This window comes from Coloeus monedula (genome assembly GCF_965178545.1).
Source record: "Coloeus monedula genome assembly, chromosome: 11".
In the NCBI taxonomy this organism is placed as follows: Eukaryota; Metazoa; Chordata; class Aves; order Passeriformes; family Corvidae; genus Coloeus; species Coloeus monedula.
In genome coordinates this window covers 9,989,357-10,016,012 of record NC_138791.1, presented here as the reverse complement: position 1 = coordinate 10,016,012, position 26,656 = coordinate 9,989,357, and the positions used below count along the sequence as shown (strand labels likewise).

General features: G+C 53.1%; 1 protein-coding gene across 1 annotated transcript in view; it reads right to left on the bottom strand.

Annotated features, from left to right (window-relative positions):
- The window catches only part of PLXNA1 (plexin A1), a 112,121-nt gene that overhangs the window by 8,295 nt on the left and 77,170 nt on the right, over window positions 1-26,656 (bottom strand). The window contains exons 11-29 of the mRNA XM_082288896.1: window positions 26,220-26,316; window positions 25,748-25,938; window positions 22,043-22,194; window positions 21,610-21,730; window positions 21,128-21,264; window positions 20,406-20,573; window positions 19,430-19,523; window positions 18,709-18,948; window positions 18,408-18,551; window positions 17,466-17,700; window positions 15,959-16,101; window positions 13,218-13,474; window positions 9,253-9,319; window positions 4,534-4,680; window positions 3,545-3,704; window positions 2,893-2,996; window positions 2,370-2,466; window positions 1,522-1,712; window positions 678-847 (exon numbers count right to left, since the gene is read on the bottom strand). Coding sequence (XP_082145022.1) covers window positions 678-847; window positions 1,522-1,712; window positions 2,370-2,466; window positions 2,893-2,996; window positions 3,545-3,704; window positions 4,534-4,680; window positions 9,253-9,319; window positions 13,218-13,474; window positions 15,959-16,101; window positions 17,466-17,700; window positions 18,408-18,551; window positions 18,709-18,948; window positions 19,430-19,523; window positions 20,406-20,573; window positions 21,128-21,264; window positions 21,610-21,730; window positions 22,043-22,194; window positions 25,748-25,938; window positions 26,220-26,316 — 2,915 coding nt within the window. The remainder of the gene's footprint in view (window positions 1-677; window positions 848-1,521; window positions 1,713-2,369; window positions 2,467-2,892; window positions 2,997-3,544; window positions 3,705-4,533; window positions 4,681-9,252; window positions 9,320-13,217; window positions 13,475-15,958; window positions 16,102-17,465; window positions 17,701-18,407; window positions 18,552-18,708; window positions 18,949-19,429; window positions 19,524-20,405; window positions 20,574-21,127; window positions 21,265-21,609; window positions 21,731-22,042; window positions 22,195-25,747; window positions 25,939-26,219; window positions 26,317-26,656) is intronic.

The window sequence follows — 26,656 nt, the reverse complement described above, 5'->3', positions numbered from 1 at the left end:
CTACACAAAAGCAATTTGGCTGCCATTTAACAAATGCCAGACACGGGGAACGTACATACCCGTCTCCAGTCACGGCAAGATCAGAGAGGTGGAACCAGTGAGGCAGCAGAAACGAGAAATGCCAAAGGGGGCTAAGGAGCCAACACCTGCTGGAGCCCCGGCCCCAGCACAGCACCCAGGAGGCCTCATGAGCTGCCCACCCCAGCGTTCAGCCAGAGATTAGCAGAGTAGGGGCTGGCTCTGCGGGCAAGGGCAGCGAGGGTGTGCACACAGATCTGTGCTGGCTTTGGCAGGGCACGGCTGAGTGACAGCAAGGAGCGTGGAAACACCTTCAGGACAGCAGAGATGAGAATTGGGGCTGGCATCCCTGGAGGAGCCCAGAGGATGGAGAGGCCAAGGTGAGATGGGAACAGAGCTGCTGTGGCCCTCAGCGACTGCAGCCATCAGGGGGAGCGTGCTGCTTGGGATCTGGGGAAGGGCTGAGGGAGCATTGCATTCCTGGGATTTTTTTCTTCGAAGGAAGGCATGCAAGGGATTTACCCACACCCCAAATACAGAGATATGGGCCTCTCTTGTCCTGGATCATTTCCAGGTACATATTTCTGCTCCCTGTGGGAGGGCTTGGAAGCTGTGATATTGTTAGCCCACCCCCCTTGCCCACTGTCCTTCTCCATTACCAGTTACTCTTCCAGGTGTGCCTGACATCATAATCATTGATCTGATGCTTATCAGCTTGTTCATCCAGGAAATCAAACATGTACTTGATGGCAAGGGGCAGTGCACTCCCACGGTGAGCTGTGCTAAAGATGGTCTCAAACAGGTCATCCACAAATTTCTGCAGGGTACCCTGAGGAGGAGAAAGAGAAAAGGGCTGCTCAGCAACACCCTGTGCCAGCAGACAGGTGAGTCTTTAACTAATGGTCAGCCTCTAAATCAATTTCACTTCTATTCCTACACCTGGAAGAGCAGCACAGTACAGTCTGTGTAACCCTACTGGTTCTCAGTGGTTTATACTGGGAAACAGACACTGCAGTGATGAGGTGTCTCCTTCACTGTATGATCTGGCATGCTGAAAGTATACAAAGGAAAGCACCATACAAAACAAAAATTGTTGTATGTGCTGAGGGAAGTGGAACATGCTGCAATGCCAAATGCCAGGGGTAATCACCCTTCCCACATCACCAGTTCTGCAGCTTTATCCCAAACACCAAAGAGGCACCTATCCCAGGATATCTCTCCTTTGCAGACCAGCAGCTGCTCAAGGATACAGGCAACAGTAAAAACACCAAAAGGCGCATAAAGCAAATAGGAAAATCCACTCAGGGGATGTTCACTGAGGGTTTCAACACACAAACCCTTCACCTCCAGCTCAGAAAAGAGATCAAATGAGGACCTCTTCCTGTGCTAGAGCAGGAGGCTAACAAAAAAGCAGTGCTTACCACTTTTGGACAACCCAAATCACAACCCTTCCCCACTCAGATTTCAAAAGCCAGGCATCAGCTTTGGGTCTCTGGGCCATACCTTGGTGGCCAACAGACGGGTCAGGTAGATTTCGGAGACCATCTTGCTGCCCCGGTCGCCCTCCCTCTGGTCCATGTGGTCGTGGTTTTTCACCAGGTGCCAGAGCTTGGTGCCGCTCTCCAGGTCAGGGGTGATCATGGGGGTCCGTGAGCGCAGGCTGTCGGGGCTGCTGGCTGTCCTCAGCATGCTCTCTGCAAGCACAGGGGGATGCTCCTACCCTGACACCTCTGCCTCACCACCAGCCCCATCACTGCCCTCCCCTCCAGAGGAGCTTTGGGATTCAGCCCCTGCAGCCAACACGGATTGGGAGCTCTGCTCATACCCCGCTGAGCCAAATGCAAGCCTGGCTGATGTACAGGGGCCAGGACCACCATGGATAGAATTCTGCAGAGCCTGTCCTGCTCCCAGCACACAAGTGACAGGATCACAGATGCTTCCTGTGCATCAGTCTGAGCTGATCACACTATTCCCTCCCAAACCAAGGCTGAAGTATACATGCCAGTACATTCGTGGGAGTCTTCAACTCTGCTCTTTTAAGTGCTAAGTGCCTCTGTGCTTCTTTTAATTAGATTTCAGGGGAATAAAAGGGAAAAGATCCCTTAACAGCAGCCATCTAACATTTGCCTTTTTCCCCTGAGTCCAACACACTGCAAAGAAAGACGGCTCTGAGGGCACCTGTTCCCTCCCCAACACCAGAACAGATTGCATCGTGCAGGAGAGCTGGGAGTTTGGAGGACTTTGTTCACATGAGCTACAGTTATAGTCACTTGCCCTGTGCCTTGGTCCACATACCCAGCCCAGTGTCACCTCCCCTGCCAGCCCAGAGGAGGATGCCCCAGTGCACTCACCGTATCTGCTGAGGGACTTGGTGAAGGTGGAGGAGTTGGAGATGTTGTATGCTGAGTTCTGCTTGGGCACCAGGGCGACTGAGGAGCCATCCGTCACCTGTGGGCAGAGATGGACTGAGAGGCTGCCACACCAGAGAGGCACAGGGGGAACAGCCATGGCAGAAACCAGCCCCAGAGGGATGCAGCTACACTGCCACCACCCCAGGGACATCATCTCCAGCGAAGGAGCCTGACATAGCTCTGTGACAGATGGGGGAAGGGCCAGAACAGGAACACACCAGAAAGCTCAGCATGAAAATGGCAGAGTAAGGTCAGAGTGCAGAACAGCCTCCATGAACTCTGGAAATGTCCCATTTAAAAGGACCATAAACATGAGGTGCAGGAAGGAAAGTGACTGCAGACCTCCTGGCCATGGCCCTGGAGAGCTGAGCCCAGGCCCTGACCAAGCTGAGGAGGGAGAGAAGATGCTCAAGCTCAAAGCAGCTGGTGACTGCTCAGTGTTCTCCATCATGGAGAGCCTTACCTGGTAGTGGGCCAGGGTGTTCAGCCTCTTCCAGTCATTGTCAATCTTTGTGGTGACATCTTCATCCTGCAGTATGATCCGGGCCATCCTGCCCTGCCGCCACTCTGTCCCCGTGAGGGAGAAGGGCTCATGGTTAGCGGATAATAGGAGCACAAAGCTAAGGCAAGGGCAGGAGCATGGTACCCAGGCATCAACTAAAGAGCCCTCCTACCCCTCTCTGAGCCCCAAGGCTGATGACTATCAGTGTGTTGGGCAAATCCAAGTACTCAAGGAAAGCCAGCATCAGTTTGACCCCGGTGATTGTTACCTTTGCTCCTCTCCATTCCCCTGTCCCCCCTTTAAGAACAGACTATTAACACTGCTCTCATCCTGGCCTCCTTGCATCTCAAGACACCTCAAGCCTGCAATTCAGACCCCAGTCAGAGCCAAAGGGGCTCTTCTCCCCATTGTCTCAACTGGCAGGATCCCCATTCTCATGCCAGGGCTCCCCACACACAGTCAGTGCCAGTCAGCATAGCAAAAGTGGACTGAACAAACACAAATGTGCTCCTGTAGGATATGTTGATTTTCCTGCCCTGCCCAGATTTATTGGCACTTCTGCTCTTAGTCACATCCCTGTTCCCCACAGGGAAGTGCTTGGCCTCTCTCTTACCCAGGTCCATGTCTCCAGCTTTGGGTCGCTGGGAATAGGGCACACCCTTGTAGACAGCATCCAGCAGCTTCTCCTTCACCTGCGTGATGGTGTCGCAGTTCAGCACCTTGACAGGAATCTCTGGGGCATTCTCATTCTCAGGGTTCACGCAGTTCAGGGTCTGCACAGGGTCAGAAAGGCTCGAGTGAGAGGCTGTGACACACTGGCTGCAAAGGCAGGTCCAAGGACACAAGGCTACAGCTGTCTACAGGCGGTGTCTTCCCACCTGCTGGGCTGCTGTAGAGTTGTAGCCACATGGCACATTCCTGCTCCCCTTTCCCCTTTCACCACCTCTCCCTGCCACGCTCAAATCTCCAATTCCCAGAAAAGGAGCACAGTGTCAGTGAAGGAATCCTGGGCCAGCAAACCATGCCCAATGCACCAAAGCCTGTTGAGAACAAGCAATGCCCAGGCACACTCCACTCCTCTCCCAACCATCCCAGTGGAGACTGAGCTTCAGGTGAAGAACCAGCTGCAGGCTCAGCCAGGGGAAGAGTCTGGCTTATCATTTAGCTGGACAGAGGAGAGGGCTCAGAAGGAAGAAGAGAAGTATCTCTCCATCTCCTGCAGTAACCCCAAAGCTCTAACTTCGATCCACACCCAACATGAGCTATGGGCTGCTCCATGTAGCACAAGCTCAACAGCATCTCTCACTCAAACCTGCCACTGCCAGGGGGTTTGCTTGGAGAGATATGGAGAAGGATTCCGTTCATGTTTGGCTTCCTTGGGCCCATGGCAAGAGCAAACCTTGCCAAGGAAAGGCCCTGTTTCTGACCCTGTCTGAGATGGGCCCCACTCAGACAGGCCAAGAGGCACCCAGGAATGCTGGAGAGAACAACGGACAAAACTCTCTCTAAAAGTACTTTGTGTGCCTCCAAGATCTTGTTAAAGAGCTGGACCTGGCAATCCTGGCAAGCACCAGCACCACTGAGCCTTCTGCTTGCACTAACCAGCATTTTGTAGTCAATCTGCTGCCGGATGAGCTTGTCCTCACTGAGGGAGTAGCGAGCCTCTCCTGTGATGGCATCAATGGGTCCCTTCTCCATCTGCTGCTTGATGGCACAGTAGAGCATGAAGAGTGGTTCCCCGGCACATTCCTGTGGAACAGGGGGATGGAGGAGAGGAGAGAGAAGAGTTAGAAGGTGCCAGGCACCAGCTTTGCCTTTCAAGAACCACCATTGTGTCAGAAGTCTCCTGTGGCCCTGCAGCATCAATCCCCACACACGGCATTATAAAGAGTCTCCATCCCTTGCTCAAGACTGCAAGGAAGGGGTTCATGGTAAAATTCATCCTGTGAAGGAACTTATTCTCTCCTTCCAAGCCCATTGGAAGTTGATTGTCTATCAACCTGTTGGCTCAGATTCTCAGAGCTTCCAGATACTTCTGGGCGAATTCTGCTCATTCTGCAAGCCAAAGATGAGCTAAAAAGGGTAAATTCAAGTCTACTGAATAGCAGATTGAGTCTGGGGACCTTGAGTATGGGATACAGCCTGTCTTTTGAGCTGCTCCAGACAAGAGAAGCACCTGAGGACTAGAAAGGGCATGCTGCAGTAGGACAGCCTGGGGGTTCTTGCCCAGGTAGCACGTTGCAGTTCTGACGTCTTCCATGAGCCCAGTCTCACATGAGAGAAGGTCAAAGGAGGTTTCTCCAAATGACAGCTGGGCACAGCCAGACAGATCCATTGGGAAGGAAAAGCAAGGGAGCAACCCACAGACAACCCTGCCCTGAGTCTCTAAGTGATGGAGGGGACCAGGCAATGAGGTTTCCTGCAGCTAAATCATTTGCCACCTACGCATCTCCACTGCCAAAGCCTGGTAGTCAGAGCCAACTTTAGCCACCAGACAGAGCCACATCAGCATCTATCTCATACATGTGAGGAAGGGAAAGGGAAACTGGACCAGACACTTCTCCCTAAAATATGCTGGATGCTGGATTCGGGAACAGTAAAGGACCTGCCAAGGTTGGAAGCACCAGCCAGCCTGGAGCCAGGATTTGGCATAGCGGGGCTCAGAGTGGACACCCGTTCATCACCCAGGGCCCAAACATCTCCCCTGAACTGCATCCAAATGAGCCCTTCCAGATACAGCCATTAGCCCTAAGGGAGAAAAAGGAGTACAACGGGAACAGAGAGGATGGGAAGAAGTCCCAGCAGATTTTACCCCACTGGCCCTCATCCCTCCCTCCCGGCCGCCTCACAAATAAATTGTACTTTGGTGCAAAGTGCGGCTGCTCTCCCTGTCACCATATGCTGTTAGCATCTCGTTAGCATCTGCGGTAATTAAAGAGACAGCTGCTAACGAGCAGGAACAGGCATACATCATCCCCAGACCTTCCGACAACACGCCTGTCTTTGAAATTATGTATCATTTGCAAACTTGGCTTCATTAAGTCAGCTTGGAAAAGCGAGAGACCCAAGTGGGTGCTAGGCTGCACATCACCGGCTGCCCAGCAAGGCGAGGCTGGCTGCAGAGTGGTGACAGCCCAGGGGTCCCAGGGCACCCCAAGCCTACCTCTCTGGTTCTGGTGGAAGGATTCGAGTTGCCTTTTTTGGTTGCTTGCAAAAACTCCTTGTGAAACTTCCAAGTCTGTGGAAGTGGTATGGATGAAGGATAGCTTGGAGTGGGACTCTTGCTTCCATCTGCCATGGTTGCTGCAGTCTCAGCCCACAGCTTTCACCTCTCCAGTAAGGCATGGCTGCTGCCCCGTATCTGCAGCTCTGCACCACCTCTGGGAATCCACACCAAGAGAGGTGGGCTCAGTCTTTCCCACACTGGCTTCTCCATCTGTTCCTAATGTGGATCCTACCCTTAAAATGCAACACCTCACTCCCAGCCTCACTGTCCCACCGGCTCTTGAAGACCAGGGCCAAGATGCGGCTGTGGGTCACAGCTCACTGAGAGACTGCAGATGAGGATGATTTAGGGATCATCTTTGACAGAGACCAACAAAATGAACAGGGACCAAAGAAACCAGTGCTGGGCAGTTGACCTGGGAGGAGCTCTATCAGGTGATATACAGGAAGAGACCACTGAGATGTGGCCAGATGGTCCCTCAGGTTGATGAAGGGCAGCCTGCCCCCCAAATGTGACTGTGCCCATGCTGCCAGCCCTTATGCAGTTTGCTCTCTGCTGGGAACTTGGCTGAGGGGAGCTTTGGGAGCTCTCCATGGCAGCCGAGCTGGAGGAGGGCAGCTGCAGACACCCTGTGCATGCCTGTGTTGATATGTTGGGAGCAGGCTGAGACAAGCCAGGTAATTCCCAAACTGTCTTACTGACTAGATCTAGCTCATCAGGAACCTAATATTGTGCATTTTTCAGCACTTGTCTCAATTTATCCATCTCCCTTTCCCTGAGGTATCTCATTAAGAGTCTGATAAATGCTACTACAGGGCCCTCCTGAAAGCGCCAGCCCTCGCTGGCTCCCCAAGCTGCTGGCCCTGGGCATGAGGGGCTGTCCTGTCCCTGTGCCCATCCCTCACCCCAGTGTATCTTGCCCTGCTCGGGGCAGGTTTGCTGAGAGCCGATCTGGCAGCTGGGCACGTGGCTGTCTGCCTCATTTACATGCACAATTACCGCACTTTGGGGCACTTTCCCTGTTGGCAAACTGTCTGCTGTGATACTCTCCATCTACTCCATGGCCTTCTCCTGCTTTTGCTGCCACCTGTGATCCTCACTGCCCACAGACAGGTGAGAACAGCCTCGTGGGTCTCCTCTGGTGGGATTAACCCAGAAGAGGGCATGAGCACATCCTCAAGTCTCTTCCAGTTTAACTCAAGTGACTCAAGCAGTGGAGTTTCAACCACTTCCCAAGGAGATGAATCCCAGCGTAACAAATTTCACAGCCAGCAAGTTCATCCAGGCCCTCTGTGTATATTTCTCTTGTAATGGTGCACCTAGATCAGACCTTTCTCCTGCTGCTACCACCCAGAGACTGGAGGTGTTTTCCCATGCCTAAGTCATGGTGTAGCCAAGGACTTTTTTATAAAGAGGCATTGCCCTGGTCCCACCATCCCCACATCTCTCACTTGCTACTCCTTACCCTCAGACCTGCCCCACACCTGGTCATGTGCCCAGAAGGCTGTCTGAAGGGTGACAAGGACAGATGCAGGACAATGGTGATGCATGAGCTGATTCAAAGTAGCTTCTGAACATGGCCCAGTCCAGCCAGGGACAGATAAAGGATGTCAGGTCACACACATAAATGCAATGTCCCCAAACACTGCTGCAGGTGTTCGTAGGCAGTGCACTGCAGTTTGCTCGGCCAAAGCATAACCCTGTTCACTTCAGGGAGCCTTGAGGGGAGCTACTCCTGCCTGTGCCACCAAGTTCACAGAGCCCAAAGAGCCTTCTGCCAGTGTTCTACCCAATCCCACCGGGCGGTGCTGATGCAAGGGCCCTGCTGGGCAAAGCCCTGGCACAAAGGGGTGGTGGGAGGTTTGACATCTCCTCATGACCAGCAGAGCTCTTCTCCTCTCCCACCCCTGGCAAGCTAGATAGATTTTTATAGATACAGGGTATTCCTCGACAGAGGCAAAAAGCCAAGTGCATGTAAGTGTTATTATAAATCACCTCTCGTTGACGATCACTTGAGTTCTGCTCAGACTCCTGCTCGCTCACATCTCCTGGCTGGAAATGGTTCAAATCCTCTTTATCTTAATGAGGGATGAAATCCCACAAAAAACGGCTGTGTGCCACCCAGTCTCACTGCACCGACACCAGGCAGGATCCCAAGAAACAGCCCTGCTGCCTGACAAACCAGCGGCAGGATCGCGGGTGCCGTTCATCCGTCAGAGTCATGCCAAAGTTGCAGCAGGACTGAGCCAGGGGTCCGTGCACTGGAGCTGCTGCTGTGTAATCTGCATGGAAACTGGTGCAGCTCTAGCAGATGGAAGCACTGGTGCTGATGGCATAAATGTTCTCCATATGGGTAGATGCACCAGTGGTAAAAACAGAGCTTACACTGGGGCATCCTCTTCTGTTACCCCGATGAAATTGGGAAACAGGTGAATTCAAGCTAACAGGCTCTGCAGCCTCATGCAGGTGCAGTGGAGAGCTCTGTCCCTGGCTGTCAACAAGTCCCTCAAGGCATCCATCCCCACCAGGGCACCTTTGGCACGGGAAGCAGCAGCAGAAGTGGAGATGCCTGCAGGAAACCATTCCCCTGCCACAGAACCTCAATGCTGGAGTGATGAAGGAAAAGCAGCAGCGTTACATGAAGAGTGCAACTCATTAAACTACAACTCAAAGAGGCAGAAACAGCCTCCCATCACAGCCATGCCTATAGAAGGGTCAGCTCTAAGGACTTTTTCCTCCTGAGTTACACAAGCAAAGGCGAGAAGAGAGGAATGGGGACCACTCCAAGAGTCAGATGAGTTGCTTCAGATTTATCTTTCCTCAGGGCACCATTGTTAAAATCTCAAACCCGCTATGCATTAAGCAATCCTGATCTGGATTTCATTTCCCAATCTCAGCTATTTCCCAAAAAGGAGACCAGAATCGCATCTCAGAAAACCAGGATGGGAAAGGAGGTCTGGGAAGCAATCTCTGCTCTGGGAGGGAGCAGCAATGCTCAGGAGCATGTCAGCCTGGGCTTTGGGTAGCTGGCTGGCCCAGCAAGGCAGGAACCACCTCCCTGTCCACACGGGGTTGCTATCCCTTCCCCAACTCACCTTCAGAAACTTGTACAGCAGAAACGTGAACCAATTTGTCAGCATCTTCTCTGCCACTGACTCCGTTCTGTAGGGAAGGTAGAGAGCAAAGCCATCAGCACAATATATTAAGGGTCTCTAATCTCACCTGTTGCCACCCCACCCTTAGACTGCAGCTAAATTATTTTTGGCTTTAAAAGGCTCATCTGGAAAGGCAGGAGGCTCAAAGCCAGGGGCACAAGTGGACAGCACAAGCTCTAGTGGAAAGCCTGCCCATCAGCAGCTCCCCAGGAGAGAAAAGCAAATTGGTCTCCAGTGTATTTGGAGAACTGCAACAAGTCAAGCTCAACCTTGTCCCACCAGGAGTCTCACCCAAGGGATGAGCAGCTTTCTGCTTCTCCCTGGTACCTCCTACTTCAATGAACTTTGTTTCTTCTATGATGTCCCACTGGAACCAGGCAGGCCCCTCCACAGGAGGATTGTATGAGGCACCTAAGCCAGGTACACCGTCCCCAAACCTACCTCAAGCTCTGCAGTTAAAGCATAACCTGAAGGAAGAGCTGAGGTTCCAAGGCAAAGACAGATCTAGCTGGAAGCCCCTTTCCCCACCTGGGAGCTTCTGGTCCTGCAGAGCACTCAGTACTGCCATTGCCCTGATGCAGGCCACCACTACTGGTGACATGGGACTTCCCTGCAACCCCTGAAGCAGCCCTTGATCTCTAAAGCCTCAATGCCCAGGGCCCATAGTAGAGCAAGAGGACATTGACCACCACCAGTCCACTGGTACATGGCCTTGGTTAAAGCCACGACCAGATTTAGGTCCGGAAACTTTGACCCAAATATGTTTTTGATCAAACTTATCCCCATTACTAATTCATCTGAAAAGAATTAAAGAAGGAGGGAGTAAGAGCAGTGTTTGGAAGCTTAACCTGTTTTCCACATACTTTTGGAACACAGACACTGTGCCAGGCTTGGAATTTAACCCTTCCATGCCTGAATGGTGGAAGTTTAGGGTTTCTGTGTGTCTCCTCAGAGTGGGGTGGTGATGTACGAGTTTGCAAATGTACAGTGGTGCACTCACTTGCACCAAAAGGAATTTAAAAATGGAGCTGTGCCTCTCAGCTTTTGGATATGCAGTTGAAGGAAGCAGCCAAAGCTGCATTGAGAAAACCTATACATTGCCCCTAGTTTCCTAAAGCACAGTTCCAGCCCAGATGCCATTGTGCAAATCAGCATAGCAAGGAAGGTCCAGGGGAGCTGCCTGTGTCTGCTGGGGACCATGCACAAGAGGGAGAGCAGGATCCCTCAGGATGGGTATGAAACATGGTGAGTCTGAATAGTGAGGGAACCTCAGGGTGCTGGCACTGCAGCCAGGATGTGCCACACCAGCAGAGAGAGGGACATGGAGGCGTGGAGGGAGCTGAGGGTGCCATCAGACCCTGGTGAACTGAGCAGCCCTACAAGGGCAGCTTAACATGCCTGTCTCTGCACTACACCTTACCTCTCCGCCCTAAGATTAAAACTCCTCTTAATATATCTATTATTTTTAACATGGCCTTCACTCCTTCTAAAGTAAAAATGCCAGCCAGTCCCTCGACCCTCTCCAGTTAGGCTTCTTCAGCTTATCCACCCATTAATTATCAGATCAGCCACTTGCAAATGCAGACGGTCCTGAAAGCACATGCAATACTAATAACCTCAGGGACGTGGCTGCATTCCTCTTGCATCAGGGAAACAAATACAAATGGCTCACTCAAGAAACAAAATCCGGAAGGAACCAAAATGTTAGAGCCATCAGGAGGAGTCCCACTGCCCAATTCCATGCACTGCCCAATGGCAATGCCATGCCCTGCAGATGGGCCAGGAGCAGTTTCCAAAGAACAGATGGTTGGGGCAGGAAATCTACTTTCCCAGACTTTATTCAAGATGACTCAGTGTCATATGGCCCCTTCCAAGGTTTTCTCTTGTGCTAATGGGGCTTAGCCCTTTTTGCCCTCCCTGGAATAGCACAGCCCTCCTTAAAGCATTTGAGGACAGCATTACCTGAGCCTTCAGGGAAGGGAAGGCTTCATGCCCCCACCAGGAAAGAAAAATCCACCATGGGGAACAAAAAAGGGAGAAGGAAAGGGATGTGGAGAGAAAGCCAAGGGAGGAGTGGACTGCAGCTATTCAGGAGACATCCTCCCTGGCCCTAGAAAGGACCTGACAAGCCCGTAACTCTTATCTGAAGTGCCACCACTCAGGCTCTGGTGGATGTTTGTCTTTATCCATAGAGGATAGAGCCAGATGCCACAGCAATGGGGGGATTATCCAACAACCAAATAAATAAATAACAGCTCTCCCCAGTTAGATCAATGCTAATCCAGTTGCCCTGGGCAGTAAGCACACTCTCACACCCAACAGCAGGGCTAATCAAACAGATAGAGAAGCACAGCCCTCTTTACCACTCGTGGCTTCAAGAACAGTTTCTCTTTGTTAAATATCACTCAGGGAGGCACAAGCAAGGTGCTGGCCAGGGGGCCTTATGCCTGTCCTAACTGCAATGGCTCTCAAGCACTGTGGCTGGGGACTGACAGTCTTTGGACAGGCTGGGCTCTGCCCCTGTGCCGCTGCCATGGCTCAGCCACTGCTGCTGCCGGCCTCCTCATGATGCCTTTTATTTATATTTTATTGATTTACTTCAGGAGCTGGAAATGCATTCTAAATATTTCAGTGAAACCTGGTGTTATGGAGGGACGATCGGGAGGGAAGAGCCTAAGAATGCAGTCAGGGGAGAGGGATGGGGAACAGCAGTTGGCACCTCCAAGATCCATCCCACTCCCGGACAGCCACAGGTCTGCACGACACATCCCCTCTGACACACTGCTAATGAGATGCTTCGAGACATTAAGGGCACCCTTGTAATGTGATAAATGAAGCAGAGAGAGTAAGAAAGCAATGTGCCTAACGAGATGGGCAACACAGACGTAACTGGGACCAGCTCACATCTGAGTCTTCTCCAGGTGTTTCCCCAAGGCCACCCACACAAAATCTGGCAGGCGTTGTCCAGTCTGGCCATGCCATGAACATCAGTTGATGTTTGAAAGATGCTCTGGGTTTCTTGAGCCTTTCTGTTGACATGCCAGCCCTGTGCCTCTCAGCCATCCCTGCATCTCTGCCAAAGGCTGGTGGCACCAGGCTGCTGGAGGTGGAGATGGGGAGGCACCGCATGGTGTGCGAAGGGAGAAGATGGCACGGACGGCCTCGAGCTGAACCAGTGGAGCTTATTAATAGTTTTTGTTCAGGACTTGGTGTATCTTTCAATATTCATCAACCCGTGATGAAGGAGAGCTCAGAGCTATCGTTAAATATTGATGGGGCAGGCAGACTCACGGCAGGGCTTGGCAGGCTGCCTCCTGCTTGCACTTCCCCCAGCCCCGGCGAGACTCCCGGCTTGCAGAGATCTGAGTGACTTTCCCAGGAAAACCCTCATGTGCCCGGCAAGGCAGGTAAGCCCCAAGGAGGGAGTGGGGAAAGGAGGACTCCTGTCTGCTGCCAGCCCACAGAGGCACCCACGCAGTCACCAGGCAAGGCAAGCGCTGCCCCATATGCCAAGAGATGGGGGGGACCACCTGGTCACCTTCCCTTCTCCAGGTGACCTACAGCAACATGCCAGAGTGCCTGACACCAGCATGTACCCTCCCTGCACCAGCCTGCACAGCTGGCGAGCACCTTGTTCTCTCCTTCCCAGGCAACATGAGCCCACACAGGCCAAACTGGAGTGAAAACATCCCACAGGTGCCTCCTGAGCTGGCTGGGGCCAGGTGGTCCTACATCCCTCTCATGCTTGCACACAGACAAGCTTGACCAAAGACAGTTCTCTCACTGCCACAGCCAACACCAAAGCCATCTCTGACGGCATCCCCAAAGGACACCAGCTCATGTCACTGCACTCAGAAGTGCCTGGGCACTGTCCCCCAGCTCCAGCCCCTCAGGGGAGCACTCACCTCCGCAAGAGCAGCTTGGGGTGGTTCTTGCTCTCCAAGTTCTTCTCAATCAGGTCGGAGAGGAGCTGTTTCAGCACCCCTGTGGCATACTCCATCTCGCCCTGCAGCGCTGTCATGATGAGTGAGGCCACGTTGCCACGGTCCCGCATGGAGAAGCTCCGCTGGGCCTCCAGAGTGCGGATGAAGGTCAGCAAGAAGTGCTTCTTGTTCAGGAGCTGACCAAAGAGGGTCAAGGACTTCTCCACATTGGCCTGGACCTGCAAGGATAGAGCAAAGCTGAGAGACAGGCATGATGGGGAGGCTGACGAGAAGGTGGCTGGACTGAACCATCCTGAATTCACCCTCAATCCCACAAGAAGAAATGATGAAAAAGGGTCAAGAAGCAGCTGGACTTGGTCTCTCCCTACTACCAAGCTTCCCCTTTGGTAATCAGTCTCAGTTCCCCCAGAAGTGTTACCTAGTTTGTAAAATCCCAGCATCAGGTTAACACACTCTCAGGGCATCAATGTATATATATGTCTATATAGACACACCCTTCCATACAAAGACTCTCTCCCACTTGTGTGGAGACACATAAACACATTTCCCTCCCATAAACAAACACTCCTTCTCTCCCAAGCACACACACAAATTACAGTTTTCAATTTCAGCTAACAAGCAGCTCAATTCCCGCCCAAGTCACTGCAACATGTGCTTTGGGTATTACACAGAAAGCAAATAAAGCCACAACCCTGAGCTCCCCCCAGCAGCAAACCCACCTGGTTTGGGGGGATGGATTTCAGATAGGGAAATAATAGCAGAAATCTGGCTCTGTCCCACTGCAGACACACCCTGAAACAGTTCCTTTACTCATGAGACATTTGAAGGTGTATTTCTGGCCATACTTGGCCACGTAGGACCCAGCAGGGATTGGGCTGGGATACTTTCACACCTGCACTGCCATCAGCAGCCCAGCTCTGGCCAGCCCTGACCACATTCGTTACCAGAAATGAATATTTTTACAATACTCCGTTTTCCCATTAGACAAGATAGTTTCCTTTGAATAAAAGCCTTCCTGTGGTAAAATATCCATTTTTCTTTAATTCCGCCCCTTGTCTTCCTGACTGGGGGAATGAGCATAAAATTTTGCTTCATGTCGGTATTTGGAGATAAAACAACACTTTTCATTTCAAAACACCAACTCAAAATGAAGAACAGAGTTTTGACACATCAAATCATTTCACTTCAATCAAAACTTTGGATTGGTGCTCTTCAGTTCAGTGAAATTCCTCCCAGTTGTAACTTCCCTCTCTAAAACACTTTTTCCTGCTGGACAAAAACCCTGTTTCCCACCAAGTCCTTGTCAATTCTAAGCCCCCATGTTCAACTTGCTGATCATTAGCAGAAATAAATAAATGAACAATACTGAATTAAATATTTAATCAGGCTTAAATTCTCACAAAGCAACCAGCCTGCCCCTAAACCCTGCGGAGGAAGGGAGCTGGTACCGGTGCTCACTGTGGATTAGCGTGTGCGTGAGCAAGCACCGCTTCCTTCCGTCACTTGCAACAGCTAATGTTACACTCTGAGTAAAGAGACAAATAAAAGCAAACCTGATTAAATTAGATGAAGCTTACACAACTGTAGCTGCTTTATTTAATCTCTTTTGGGGATTTTTTTTTCCCCCTTCGCAAATTTAACCCCTTGCTTCCCAGGCCAGGCAGAGCTGGTGTGCTCTCAAGCAGGATGTTTTGAGTTAGGAGCTGGAAGTGGACAAAGTCCACCCAGCCTGACACAGCAAATGCAAAATTCCTCCTCTGATACCCTTTTTGATACCCTTTTCACTTTCCCTCTTTAGGGAAAATCTTTAAGAACAAGAGCAGAGGTGAGAGGAGAGCCAGGCATCTGCACAGACAGGAAGGACTGTGCCCCAGGGAGATCTACACGCCTGCTTTGGTTCTGAGCATCCGGAAACCTGAGCTGCAAGGGGAAATCCATGGAAACAGGGTCCCCACCACCCTCCAGAGCTGGGATTAGGGACTGGGGAAACAGAGCAGGCCGAAGGCCAGGGCCCATGCCGTAGCCATGCTGGTATACAACACCAGCACGTGCACTTGCAGTTGGTAAGAGCTTGTTGTGTTGTAATTAGTGACCGTGCATCTTGCACCAGGGCCAATTACTTCTCCTAAATACATTGTGAAGCCCACGTCGACATTAATTACTGTGCTGGGTCAGCAGTGAGGGGAAGCGAAGGTCTCCCCCCTCCTTCCTCTAACCAAGAGTGGCCTCAGCAGCCCAGCACATGAGAAGCAATTGCTGTGCAATTGCATGCACTAAATTATACAGAGGTGCGGAGGCCAGGAGAGGAGAAGGAGCTGGTTTGGGGAGCAGAGGAAGGATGCCAAGAATGGGTTCTGCACGAGGAAATGGAGCCAAGCAAGCAGGCGATGTCAGACAACCCTGCTAAAAACGAGCGACCGGTCAGGCATCAAACAAACCCAATTGAATAAAGCAAGTGCTGTAGAAAATGACAGCAGCAATGATATTAATATAAATATTGATATTAATGTCAGAGAGCGCAGTAACCATTTGGCAGCCGGTCCACATCCGTGCCGGCTGCCACGCGGAAAGATGCACCGCACCGGGCCAGCATCCAACCAAAGCATCTCTCCAGCCCTGGGGCACAGGGACTCGTGCAGGGGACTGTGCAGAGGCACATCCCCAATGTGAAACACTACGGAGACAGACAGACAGACCCACACCTCCATCTCCTTCAGCACGGGGTGGTCTTCTATCCCCGGGAAGAGAACTCGCATGGCGTAGGTGCGGTAATCCAGAAAGGGGATGCCAGCCCCATCCAGGTCGTTGGTCAGCTCATTGATGTCTGTCTGCAGCTCAGCAAAGGCTGGGGTGAGAAAAGCAGAATTAAACAACACATCCTGGAGTCTCAGCACGCAGCATTGGCACTCAGCCCCTCACCACACCCCCAGCACCCCACGGGTGGACCCCCCCAACGTGTGAATATTCTCAGCATTCCTCTTCCTGGCAGGCTGTGATTGCTGTCCCCATCTCACAGATGGAGAAATTGAGCTGCAGAGTGTGGGGATGACATTCCCAGAATAAATCAAGTCGCAGATTTGGGAACAGAACTGCCAGGTCCCAGGGGGCTCAAATCCCCCCCTGCCCAGCACTTGCAGACTCCCAGGGATGGTGGGGGAAGGGGGGAACAGCAAGGCTTGAACAAAAACAGAGCTTCTTGGGGAAAACATTAGCCTAAATCACAAGATTGTCCTCATTTCTTTTTGACCTAAATACTACTTCAGAGAAGAGCTTGAACACACCCACCCCGGAACCTCCCGATTCCAGCAGAGGCAGCTGTGACTCCAGGGGGAACGTGATCCAGGGGGGTCCTGAACCTTTAATTGCACCTACAGGGAAAAGCTGATGGGAGAAGAGTCCTGGAGATGCACCAGGGAAGAGGGTTGGGGTGGGGGTAGAAAACCCTCAGAAAAATCAAATTAACAGTACTTTAAAGGGAGCTGAAAGCCAGGCAGAGGACTGCAGGCTCGTCAGCCTGATGAGAAAAAACAAACCGTCAGCTTGAAAGGCGTGCTATCTTATCTGTAACTAGCGGGACTAGAAAAGAGAAAAGGCAGGGAAGAGATTGTGCCTTTTAATTAAAAGCAGATCCTTTTATCTGCCAGCTGTGGAAGACAAGACACCATCCCCTCCACCAGCTCCCTCCCCTCTCCCTGTCACCAGTGCCATCCGCAGGCATGTGAAGGGATGGAGACTTGGGGGAGCAAAGGGTTTGTCTTTCTTTCCCCTTTTTATTATCTTGTTTTCGGTGCCTGCTTCATTCGGAGCATCCAGGCTGGTTGTGGCTGTGGCTGGCAGGGTCGGGGCCTCTGGAGCCAGCTCAGGGGGATAATGGGCAATTAGGTTTTATCAGTAGTATCATACACGGAATTCTGTCCAATTTCACAGCATCTGTCTGTCACATAATGAGAGATCCACTGCCCACTCACAGGAAGCCTTTGCTACCCTCCTTGCTCTGTTTTCTCCCACTTGGAGAAATGGAAAAGAACTTCTTAACTGGAAAAATCCTCAAATCCCCCCTAAAATGAGTTCACTTCCACTAACAAAGCAGCTTTTCTCATTTCCATTCCCTCTCTGAAAGGCAGCAGGGAAAGGGTAGGAGCACACTAAGCCTTGGAGCAGTAAGAAAGCCCCCAAGACCCCCATAGTGATGGCACAGGAATCTCTCACCCTCTTTGCACTCCAGGGCCACCCGGGACTCCAGGTTGTCCATCTGCAGCTGGAGGCGTTTCAGGGTCCGGTCAGCATCGCGGGACTTGCGCTTGTAGGCGATGAGAACGATGATGATGATGAGGAGGAGCAGGCCACCACCACCACCGATGCCAATGATGGCGGGCAGGGTGAGCAGGCTGTCTGAGTAGATCTGCAGCGTCCCCGGGGAGAACTCGAACCCTCCAGCCTTGATCTGCACCACAGTGGGGGAAAAAATGGACCTGCTGTCAGGGAATATGTGCCACAGGTATCCCTCCCTGCTGTGCCCACCATGCTGGAAACTGGGGCGTGACTCCCAGCCCATGGCACAAAGGAGGTGGAAAAATGCAGGCATGGCAGGGGCAGGGCCGGAGCAGCTCGAGGCGCTTTAAAGGCATGCAGCACACATGCTGGCAGTGCACGTGGAGCAGGCAGAGAGTTTGATGTCTCATTCAGACAACATTACAGTAACAGATGGGATGTAAAGCGAGTTCCCCCACAGATGGGGAGCCTGGGGAGGACTGTGCTGGGTCCCTTTTAACACGGCAGAGTCCTGGAGTGTGAGCACTGCTGCACTACAACCCCACAAACAAAGGAGCCTGCCTTACAGAGTGTGCCAGCACTGCAGGGGAGAGGTGGGAATCCCCCCTGCCTTGCACCCAGAGACAGCCAGGGCACAGGAACACCAAGCTGAGTGTGCAGGGGGGGTGACAATGTATTTGGTCCTACCAAACATGTAATTAGGAAGAGGGATGCCTAGGGAGGAGGAAGATGACTCCTGAGGATGCTCCTGCACATACACCTACTATCTGGTCCTTATTCAAGGATGAGCACACAGCAGGGTAAAAGATGCTGGGATAAAGACTGAAATTCTGAGACACAGGAGACACGAGGAGCCGAGGCACCAGTGTCAGCACTTACTGTGACTTTGTGTTGGCCAGTGAGGTTGGGGGACTCGCAGAGGAGCTGTGTCTCGGAGACCGTGAGGGTGCAGGGAGTGTCTCCGATCAGCACCGTGTAGTTGAGGCGGGAGTTACCAGCAGCCGGTGGGAGCAGGTTCCTGCCCTTTGAGGGAACAAGGAATGAGACTGTCAGTTCTCCTGCAATGGTGAATGTTTAAAAAAACCCAACACACGGCAAAATCTTTGCTCCAGGAGAGAAAAAAGGCCACCTCCACAGAGGGACATGTCCCTACTTCTGCTCCTAGGTGCAGACTCTTTACCTTGAGGATGAGGGGAGAGCTGGGCTTCAGCTCCAGCATCCCTGTGGGGCTGAGTGGCTCAAAGACAGGGTCTGGGTAGTAGACGAAATTGGTGGTGTTGATGATCAGCAGGGCCTGGACATTATCCATGACAAAGCCAATCTCATCCGGGCGGTCGCCGAGCTCCGGAGGGCTCCGCACGGGGTTGTCAATGGAGGGAGCGTAGCACACCATGGTGGTGTCATTGTAGACGGTGCAGTTCTGCAGGAGGCATGGAACGAGGTCAGACCCACTCCCAAAGAGGTGGTCAGGGTCAGACCCCATAAGAATCCCTTGCAAGCAGCATCTCTGGACACAGGGTTTAGAGTTGGAATCTCCTGTTCTGTTCTATCAACAGGCATCACATCCCACCCCAGGGCAGAGACAGACTCTTGTCTGAAATGGATGTGCAAGGGGTGGCAGGCGAGATGTCACTGATGATGGCCTCTTTCTGTCAATATCATATAGATGTCCCATGAACCTCCTACCAGTTTTGAACAATGAGATCTCAGCTCTCTCCTGACAGCACCTGGCTGGAGGGTCTGCAGAGAGATCGGTGCCTCTCTTTGGGGCAGCAGCCCCCGGACTTCAGCCTCTCCACACCATCACACCTTAAGGGCAAAGGATGCACCTTCTGCCCTGCATTGCACACAGCATCCCTCCTTCTTGTGCTCTGCCCCCAGCCCCAGCCAGCACCACTTACATTCTCCCTTTCAGAGCTGCAGTACTTGGCCCGGATCCTGGGCTCTTTGATGGTGGCCAGGTTGGTGCCAGTCACAGTCAGCAATGTCCCACCACTAGAGACATGGAGACAATGGGTTAGGAAAGGAAGCTTGGCACTGGATCCCCAGTGCCAGGAAGGAAGCAGCCATCATCTCCACCCAGATGCCCATCTGCCCCAGCCTGGGTGAGCCACCATGCCCCAAGGATGTCTTATCCCACCCATTTGTTGCATGGCTGGCAGGACCTGGCATGCACCAATGTCAAATCATTTCAGCTGACCCAAGGGCCAACTAGAGATACAAAACCTGGTAATAAACACTGACATCCCACCCTGTGTGCAGGTTTAGGGTCTGAAGATGGCTCCCAAGCTAAAGACTTGAATGAACGAAGCATTCACAACAGGAAAGCATCTCAAAAAGTACAAGCTCCTCTCTGCCACCCTTTCTCCACCACAGAGGCAGCGGGTGACAGGACAGGCTGAACTCTGCCGGGTTTTCTCCATGGCTTGGTGTTGAAAGCCCTGTGGTCCTGGAGACCTCAGCCATGCCTCTGGGGAGCTCGCTCCTCATCAACAGCCTGGGGAAGGTTTCCCTTGGCATTTGCTCTTAATGGATTCCTTCGCCTCCTCTCCAGCCAATTCAAACCTTTTAGAAAAATATGTAAACATTTCAAAAAATCCCCCGATGGGAAATATTTTAATTTTATTTGCCGCCGCCAAATGTCAAGCTGAAATTAAGCAGATCCAAAGCACTCTCTGCTCTTGCCCCCTGCCAGGCTGAGCACTGTAGGCCAGGAGTTAGCAGGGCCCTGGTGCCAAGCCATTGCTCACACTCCTCTTGCCACATCTCTGGAGTGCAGCCTGGCAGCTATCACAGCACTGAGATGTGCCCATCAGGAGCAGGAAATCCATGTGGGAAACAGTCCCCTATGCATCCCACGAGCTGCTTGCGATTCACCTGTTGATGCTCCATTCAGGATCAATCTTCTGGATGGTGGGGTCCTCTGTGTAGTTGTACTTCACCTCTGGGTTGCTCAGCTCTGCCCGGTTGATGTTGATGAGGATGGGGGAGCCGCCAGGGGTGTGCCCTGGGGGAGTCCTGCACCGGATCTCGCGGGCGCTTCTCCTGGGGCAGAAATGCACAACCTGTCAGTGTCTGGGCAGGAGGGAGCCCAGGGCAGCCAGGGGCCCCCTGCCCCAGCCCCTCTCCCCTTCTGAAACAGCTTGGGGGGGGGGGGGGGGAGGTGAACAGAGAAAGGAGGAAAAAAAAAGAAAAAACAAAAATCCAAGAAATGAAACAAAAGGCAGCCGGGAAAGACTGAGCAGCTCCTGAGCGTTCCCATCGTGCGGCGGCTGCAAACAGCAGCGATTAGGGCTGATAACCAGTAATTACCGCAGGAAAATATTTAAAGAGCCGCTCCATTATCATCCCTAATCTAAAAATTATCCACTTCATGCCTCAGGGCTTTGTGCTTTTAGAGAAAAATCTCTGTTCTTAGGGCTCTTCCTGCAGCCTCTGACACACAGAGGTTTCAAGAGGAGACACCTTTGGCTACCCTGGGGGTATGGCTCCCGTGGTCCCTCCTGGCTTCCTTCCTTCTGGCTGCTGCTCTGTCTGGGGGTCCCAGTGCCTTTGAAGGTGCCTGTTGCCCATCCTCCACCACCCTCTGTGCCCCTCACCATGAAAAAGCACAGGGCCGTCCCCCGATGGTCACGGAGACGTTGCTGCCGGCATTGAGGTGGGTGCCTTCGATGGCAATCCAGGTGCCACCAGAGAGAGGACCCCGGGCTGGGACAACACGGGAGAAAGTGGGTGTCTGTCAAAGGAAAAGAGCATCCCTGGAGTCAGACAGGCTGGGAACTGAAACCCACATCCCCAGGCAGCTTCAACCGGGTGACCAGGCCACAGAGGAGAGGGACCTGTGGGACATCAGCCCAGCACAGTACTAAGGCCTGGCAGTGCCAGAAGGACAGTGGGGAGGCAGAGCAGAGGCAGCCTTGGAGAAATTCAATCATCATGACTCAATGACTGACCAGAGAACCCCTCCCTGCCCTGCATGAAAATGACAGCAAATTTTCCAACTCAGCCAGAAAACCATCCAAAACCACCCAGCATCACCTCCCTCTCAAGGTGACAGACTCTTCCCCAGCACAGGGCTTACCACAAAGGTGAAGGTCTTGGGGGATATGGCCCGGTAGCTGGGCGTGCAGTCACGGATGCACACTTCCACCCGTGCCTCATGAACCTTGCTCAGGCTGGCATCTCCGATTTCACACACAATCCTAAGAGATGAAGGTAAGAAACTCTCAGTGTCCTGGCACCAAGACACTCCCTGTGCCAAGCAAAGGTCTCAGGTGCCAGCAGCTCCATGAGAAACAAAGGTGGTGGCAGTTGACACTGCCAGCCCTCAGAGAAGCTTCCCCAAAGCCTTTGGGCTTCTCCCAGAGCAACCATAACCAGCAGATAATTCCCTCCCAGTTCAGCCCAGTCAGCTCTACATCTTTTGCAGCCATGGGCAGCATTTGAACATCATCACTGCTGTCCCCAACCTGCTGAGGTGACTTGGAGCACACCCACCCCTCGCCAGCACTTACTGCTCAGCGCTGATGTACTCGCTCTCAATGGGGATGCACACCACTTTGCCCACTCGGACACCCCAGCGAACATCTTCAAACTTCAGGCCCAAGTTCTCGCCAGTGATGGTCAGACGGGTCCCGCCTTGTCTAGGGCCGGTCTCAGGGAACAACTAGGAGAGAGCATGGCCTGTCACAAGGATGCAGAGCCACAGGGACACCTCACTCAGGCAGGCTGCAGCCCAGGCAGCTGCAGGGTGTGTGCTACAAGCAGCAAGGAGCAGACAGGTGATGAGAAATGCCAGCACATCTGTAAGTTGCACACAGAGAGGGAAAGACCTCCCCAGTGACAGCTGCATCCACAAAATCCCCCCAGGAACAAGCCAGGAGATATGAGAGGTGTCCAAGTAGAGGGCTGCGATGTGGACACCCTGCTGCAGACACAGCCATCTCCCAGGTGACAAGGACACGGAGTTGAAGGAGACAGGGCAGCATCAGCCATGGCTCCAGCTGAACCAGCAAGGAAGCACCTGGATGTGCCTGGCTTTTGGCCAGGTCCCAGATGCCCAGGGATGAGATTCCCATGTCCAAGATGTCCTCAAAGGAGAAAGCATCTCCACCAGGTCTCTGCAGAGGGGAAATGGCAGGCAGGGGGGAAATGCTTTTCTCTTCACTGGCAAACCCTGTGCCAAGGCTGGCTGAGAAGAGAGGGAACCTCACCACAGCACCACGCCTCATTTACCAGGATGATGCCCAGTAAAGCAGACAGGTGTGGCCTGACAGACAGTGGCGGGCTGAGGGATGAACAGAGGTGTGGGCTCTGTTCCAAGGTATGTGGGGACACTGCCTCCAACCAGGCAATTACAGGCAGTTTTACATCAGCGACTGTTAGCCCCGAGTGGGCCCAGGGACGCAGCTGGGTCCCCAGTGACACGAAGACACAGCAGGGGAAAAGGCAGCTGCAGGCAGCAGGAGAGGGAGAGAGGAATGCAGGCTGGGTCAGTCCAGGAAGATATCACACCCTGACCCAGGGGAAGGGATGGTTCTGTTGCAGGTGATGGCCTCCTCTGCTCTCCTGGCTGAGATCCCCTCTAGCACTGGCAGGCACCTCTGCCTACACTAAGTTCAGCTCCTGGACAGGCTCAAGCCTCGACCAAGCACGTGTAAGCTCTTTGCATTCTTGGCAAATCTGGGCAGCTGCAACCCTGGGGCCTGAGCCAGATGGATCCTCCTCCTCCTCCTCCTTGTGAAGGGCTCACTCCTGAACATCATCTCCACAGCAAGGAAAAGCGGACGAGCTGAGGGTGGGAAACATGCAGCAGCAGACACTGTCCACATCCCCAACCCTCATGGACTGCATGGAGCCAGGGGCTGTTTCTGCACAATCCCACTACAGCCATTACCACTGGGATTAACTTCTGTCCTCTGGATTCACACTGGGCTGGTCACCTTCAGCACACACAAACTCAGATGGGAGCACCCAGTCCCCTTGCATACCCGCATCCTGCAGGACATATCCCAGGCCAGCATCAGAGCTAGGACTGGTGCCTGAGCCCTGGTCACTGACCACGGCAGTCACAACTCACTATTTACACAGCAACAAAACCCTCTGGGGCTGTGGGGAACCACTGTTTGCCTAAACCTTGTTCAGCCCCTGCCCAAGTCTGGGATTGGAGCTCGTTCTAGCAGCTGCAGCCAGCACCAGGTTGGGTTTTCCCCTTAAATAAAGCTCAGGCGGGGCAGCTGGCAAGAAGCTGCTGTTTGTTTGGTGCTGCTAAATGAGTGTTAAAAGCTGCTCCGGGCATGTTCGATTCCTCCTCCGCAGCAGCAAAGCTGACAAGGGCCACGCGTTCGGGGAGGAAGGAGCCCGGGAATGAAATGACATCGTTGGCCGCCCAGCACAGGGAGGTCACAGCTAAACAAGGTGTGTGGGAGGGGGGAGCTGCCGAGGACAGCAGTAGCTGCTCAACCCTCCCCTTTCCCCCCTCCACCTCCACACCCCTGGCCCCAACAAACACTGCTGCTTTTCTCCTAATTGGTTTCATAGGGTCCTTTTACATCAACAAGAGAACGGCTCCAGCGGGTACAAGCAGTTGGCTTGCTCCCAGCTCCAGTGGCCAAAGCACGGCCAGAAGGTGCTGAGGCCAAGGGGTACCCCCTTCCCAAGGGAAAGGGTGTCACTCTGAGGGTCATAGCAAGCACTAGGTGAGACACCACAGAGGTTTGGAAAGGACTTGTCCCCACCACTGAACAATGGGTAAGTGATTCCTCACTCCAAGGGTGAAGAACTGTGGTCATCTCCCAGCCCAGCCCCACCACCCATGAAGACACCTGCACTCTAGTGGGCTGGGCAGGAAGCAGGCTCCAGCTCCCCATGAAACCACTGCAGGAGACCCTTCTCCCCCATCGGCCCATGCTGCCCTCTCTGCACTAGGCTTTTCCCTGGACCATTTGCAAGCATGCCCACAGCCCAAATGCGGGACTGGGGGAGTGGGAGGCAGCAGGCAACAGGCTACAGGAAGAGCATCACACCAACAGCTCCTGCACATCCACACCAAATGCCACCTCCCAGGGCACTAATGCAGAGCAGAGCCAAGGTCAAGCCCACCTGCTAACAGATCTGTTCCTGCTGCACCTGCAATTACTGTAAAATTTCATAATGATTCAGGGCAGGAGAGCTGTTACCATCAGCTCTGGACCAACTGCTGTTACCAACGCCGGGCACCATCAGCTGCAGTGTGTGTGTAGATGCCTGCAGCCCTGGTCACCTGAACACAAGAGGACAAGGGCACAGCCTACAGCAAGGCCACCCTGGCCATGACCTGCCTCTGCATTCTCCACTCCCATCATCCCTAGGGGTCCGGATTTGGGCAGTTCAGCCTGAGCACGGTGGGAAGCTGAGAGGGAGCCCAGCAGCTCTGCACACAACATCAGACCTCCATGCAGGGATGCAGGCTCTGAGGCTCGATCCCACTTCCCTGGGAATGAATCCCTTCCCTGTCAGCACTCCACCAGCCCCAGGCAACTCTGCAGGCAGTACTTCTTGCAGGCAGGGCTCTTTGAAGGCAGGGGCATGCCCAGCAGGGCTGTTCCCCCCTCTCCACATGGCTGCCACCCAGCACACTGCAGGGCCCATCCGTGTGAGAGGCAGGCAGCACGCACTGGGAAAAGCCAAGACTCTCATTTCGAGCCTCCATCAGATAAGGCACTGAAACCCAAACAGATCAGATCCTGTGCTAAGACTCCAGTAATTAACACCATCGAGGCCTGGCCAGGCGCGGGTAAGCAGAAGGTATCCAGCTGAAATACCCACCAGTCCTTCCTTGTGAACCTGGATCCCAGCCCAACAGGCATGTGAATATTAATATACACAACCTTATAAGCAAAGGTCATAAAAGCTGTCAGGGAAATGGGATGATGATGATGAACTACTGGCCCCAGTGCACATGACAATACATGGAGGAGCAACTTAGAGCTTTCCTGGATCCCTCAGTCATGTGCAGGAGGGGTTGGAATTTTGGAAATGAGCCAGAAAGCCCATTGCATGGGGGTGGTAGAGAGAGGATTTTAGCCTTGGAAATGAAAGTGGTGACAAAAAACACTCAAGTACTAAACACTGAGTAGATCTGGCTGCTGTGAGCTGCCACTGGAGAGCCCCATCCACATCCCCATCCCCCATCAGAGTCCCTCGGCACGGGGCATCACCACCCGCCCGTCCCCACATACCTTGGTGATCTTGGGGTCGGTGCAGCGGCTGTTGCCGCTGCTGGCGTGCATCCAGCTGCTCTCGTAGGCCAGGCAGTGCTGGCGCAGGGAGCAGCGCCGCTCCGACACGCACCAGCCACACTCGAAGCGCGGGTCGGCCTTGAGGCACAGCCCGCAGCTCTCCCGCAGCGCCGAGCACTTGTACAGGTGGGCTGCAATGGCAGGAGCAGGGCGGGGTTAGCATGGGCTCCCCAACCCATGGGCAAAAGGCACCTGCTCTTGCCCCCTCCCACCAACTCCCAGTGGGACAAACCCCCACAGGCAGGAGGCAGCAGCACCCTGGACTCAACACCAAAGGTGTCTACCAAAGCTTCTTGGAAAATGCCTCTTACTTAGAAACCCATCAAAGCACTCGTGCAAGCTATGGTCAGAGACAGGGTGGGCTGGAGGCTGAGGGGGCACTGAGCCAGGTCCTGTCCCATCCCTCACTCACCCTGGATGTTCTGGGGGTTGTCAATGACAAAGTTCCCATTCCAGACCACAGACAAGTTGACGGGCAGGTCACTGATGTCATTCCCTTCGTAGAAATACTGCAGGAGGAAACAGAAAGGAGGCAGAGCCAGTTAATTGTTGAAGCAAGATGTCCTGGTGAGGGGCATAGAAAGACATACAATCCTGTTACATGGATGTCTCCCATCAGCCCAGAGGAGAGGGATGGGGTCCTGGCTGGGACTTGCTGGCTAGGAACAAACAGGTCTGACAGCCACTCGTCAAAGTATTGGTCACAGCACATGAAACCAGTGGGCTGGACTGACAAAAAAAGATAAAGCAGCAAAACAGAGGGTTTCTAAATAGACCCAAAACCCATCAGCTCAAAGGTCTGAAGCTGCTGCTGCTGGAAGAGGAAGAAACAGATGGTGCCTCTGCAGC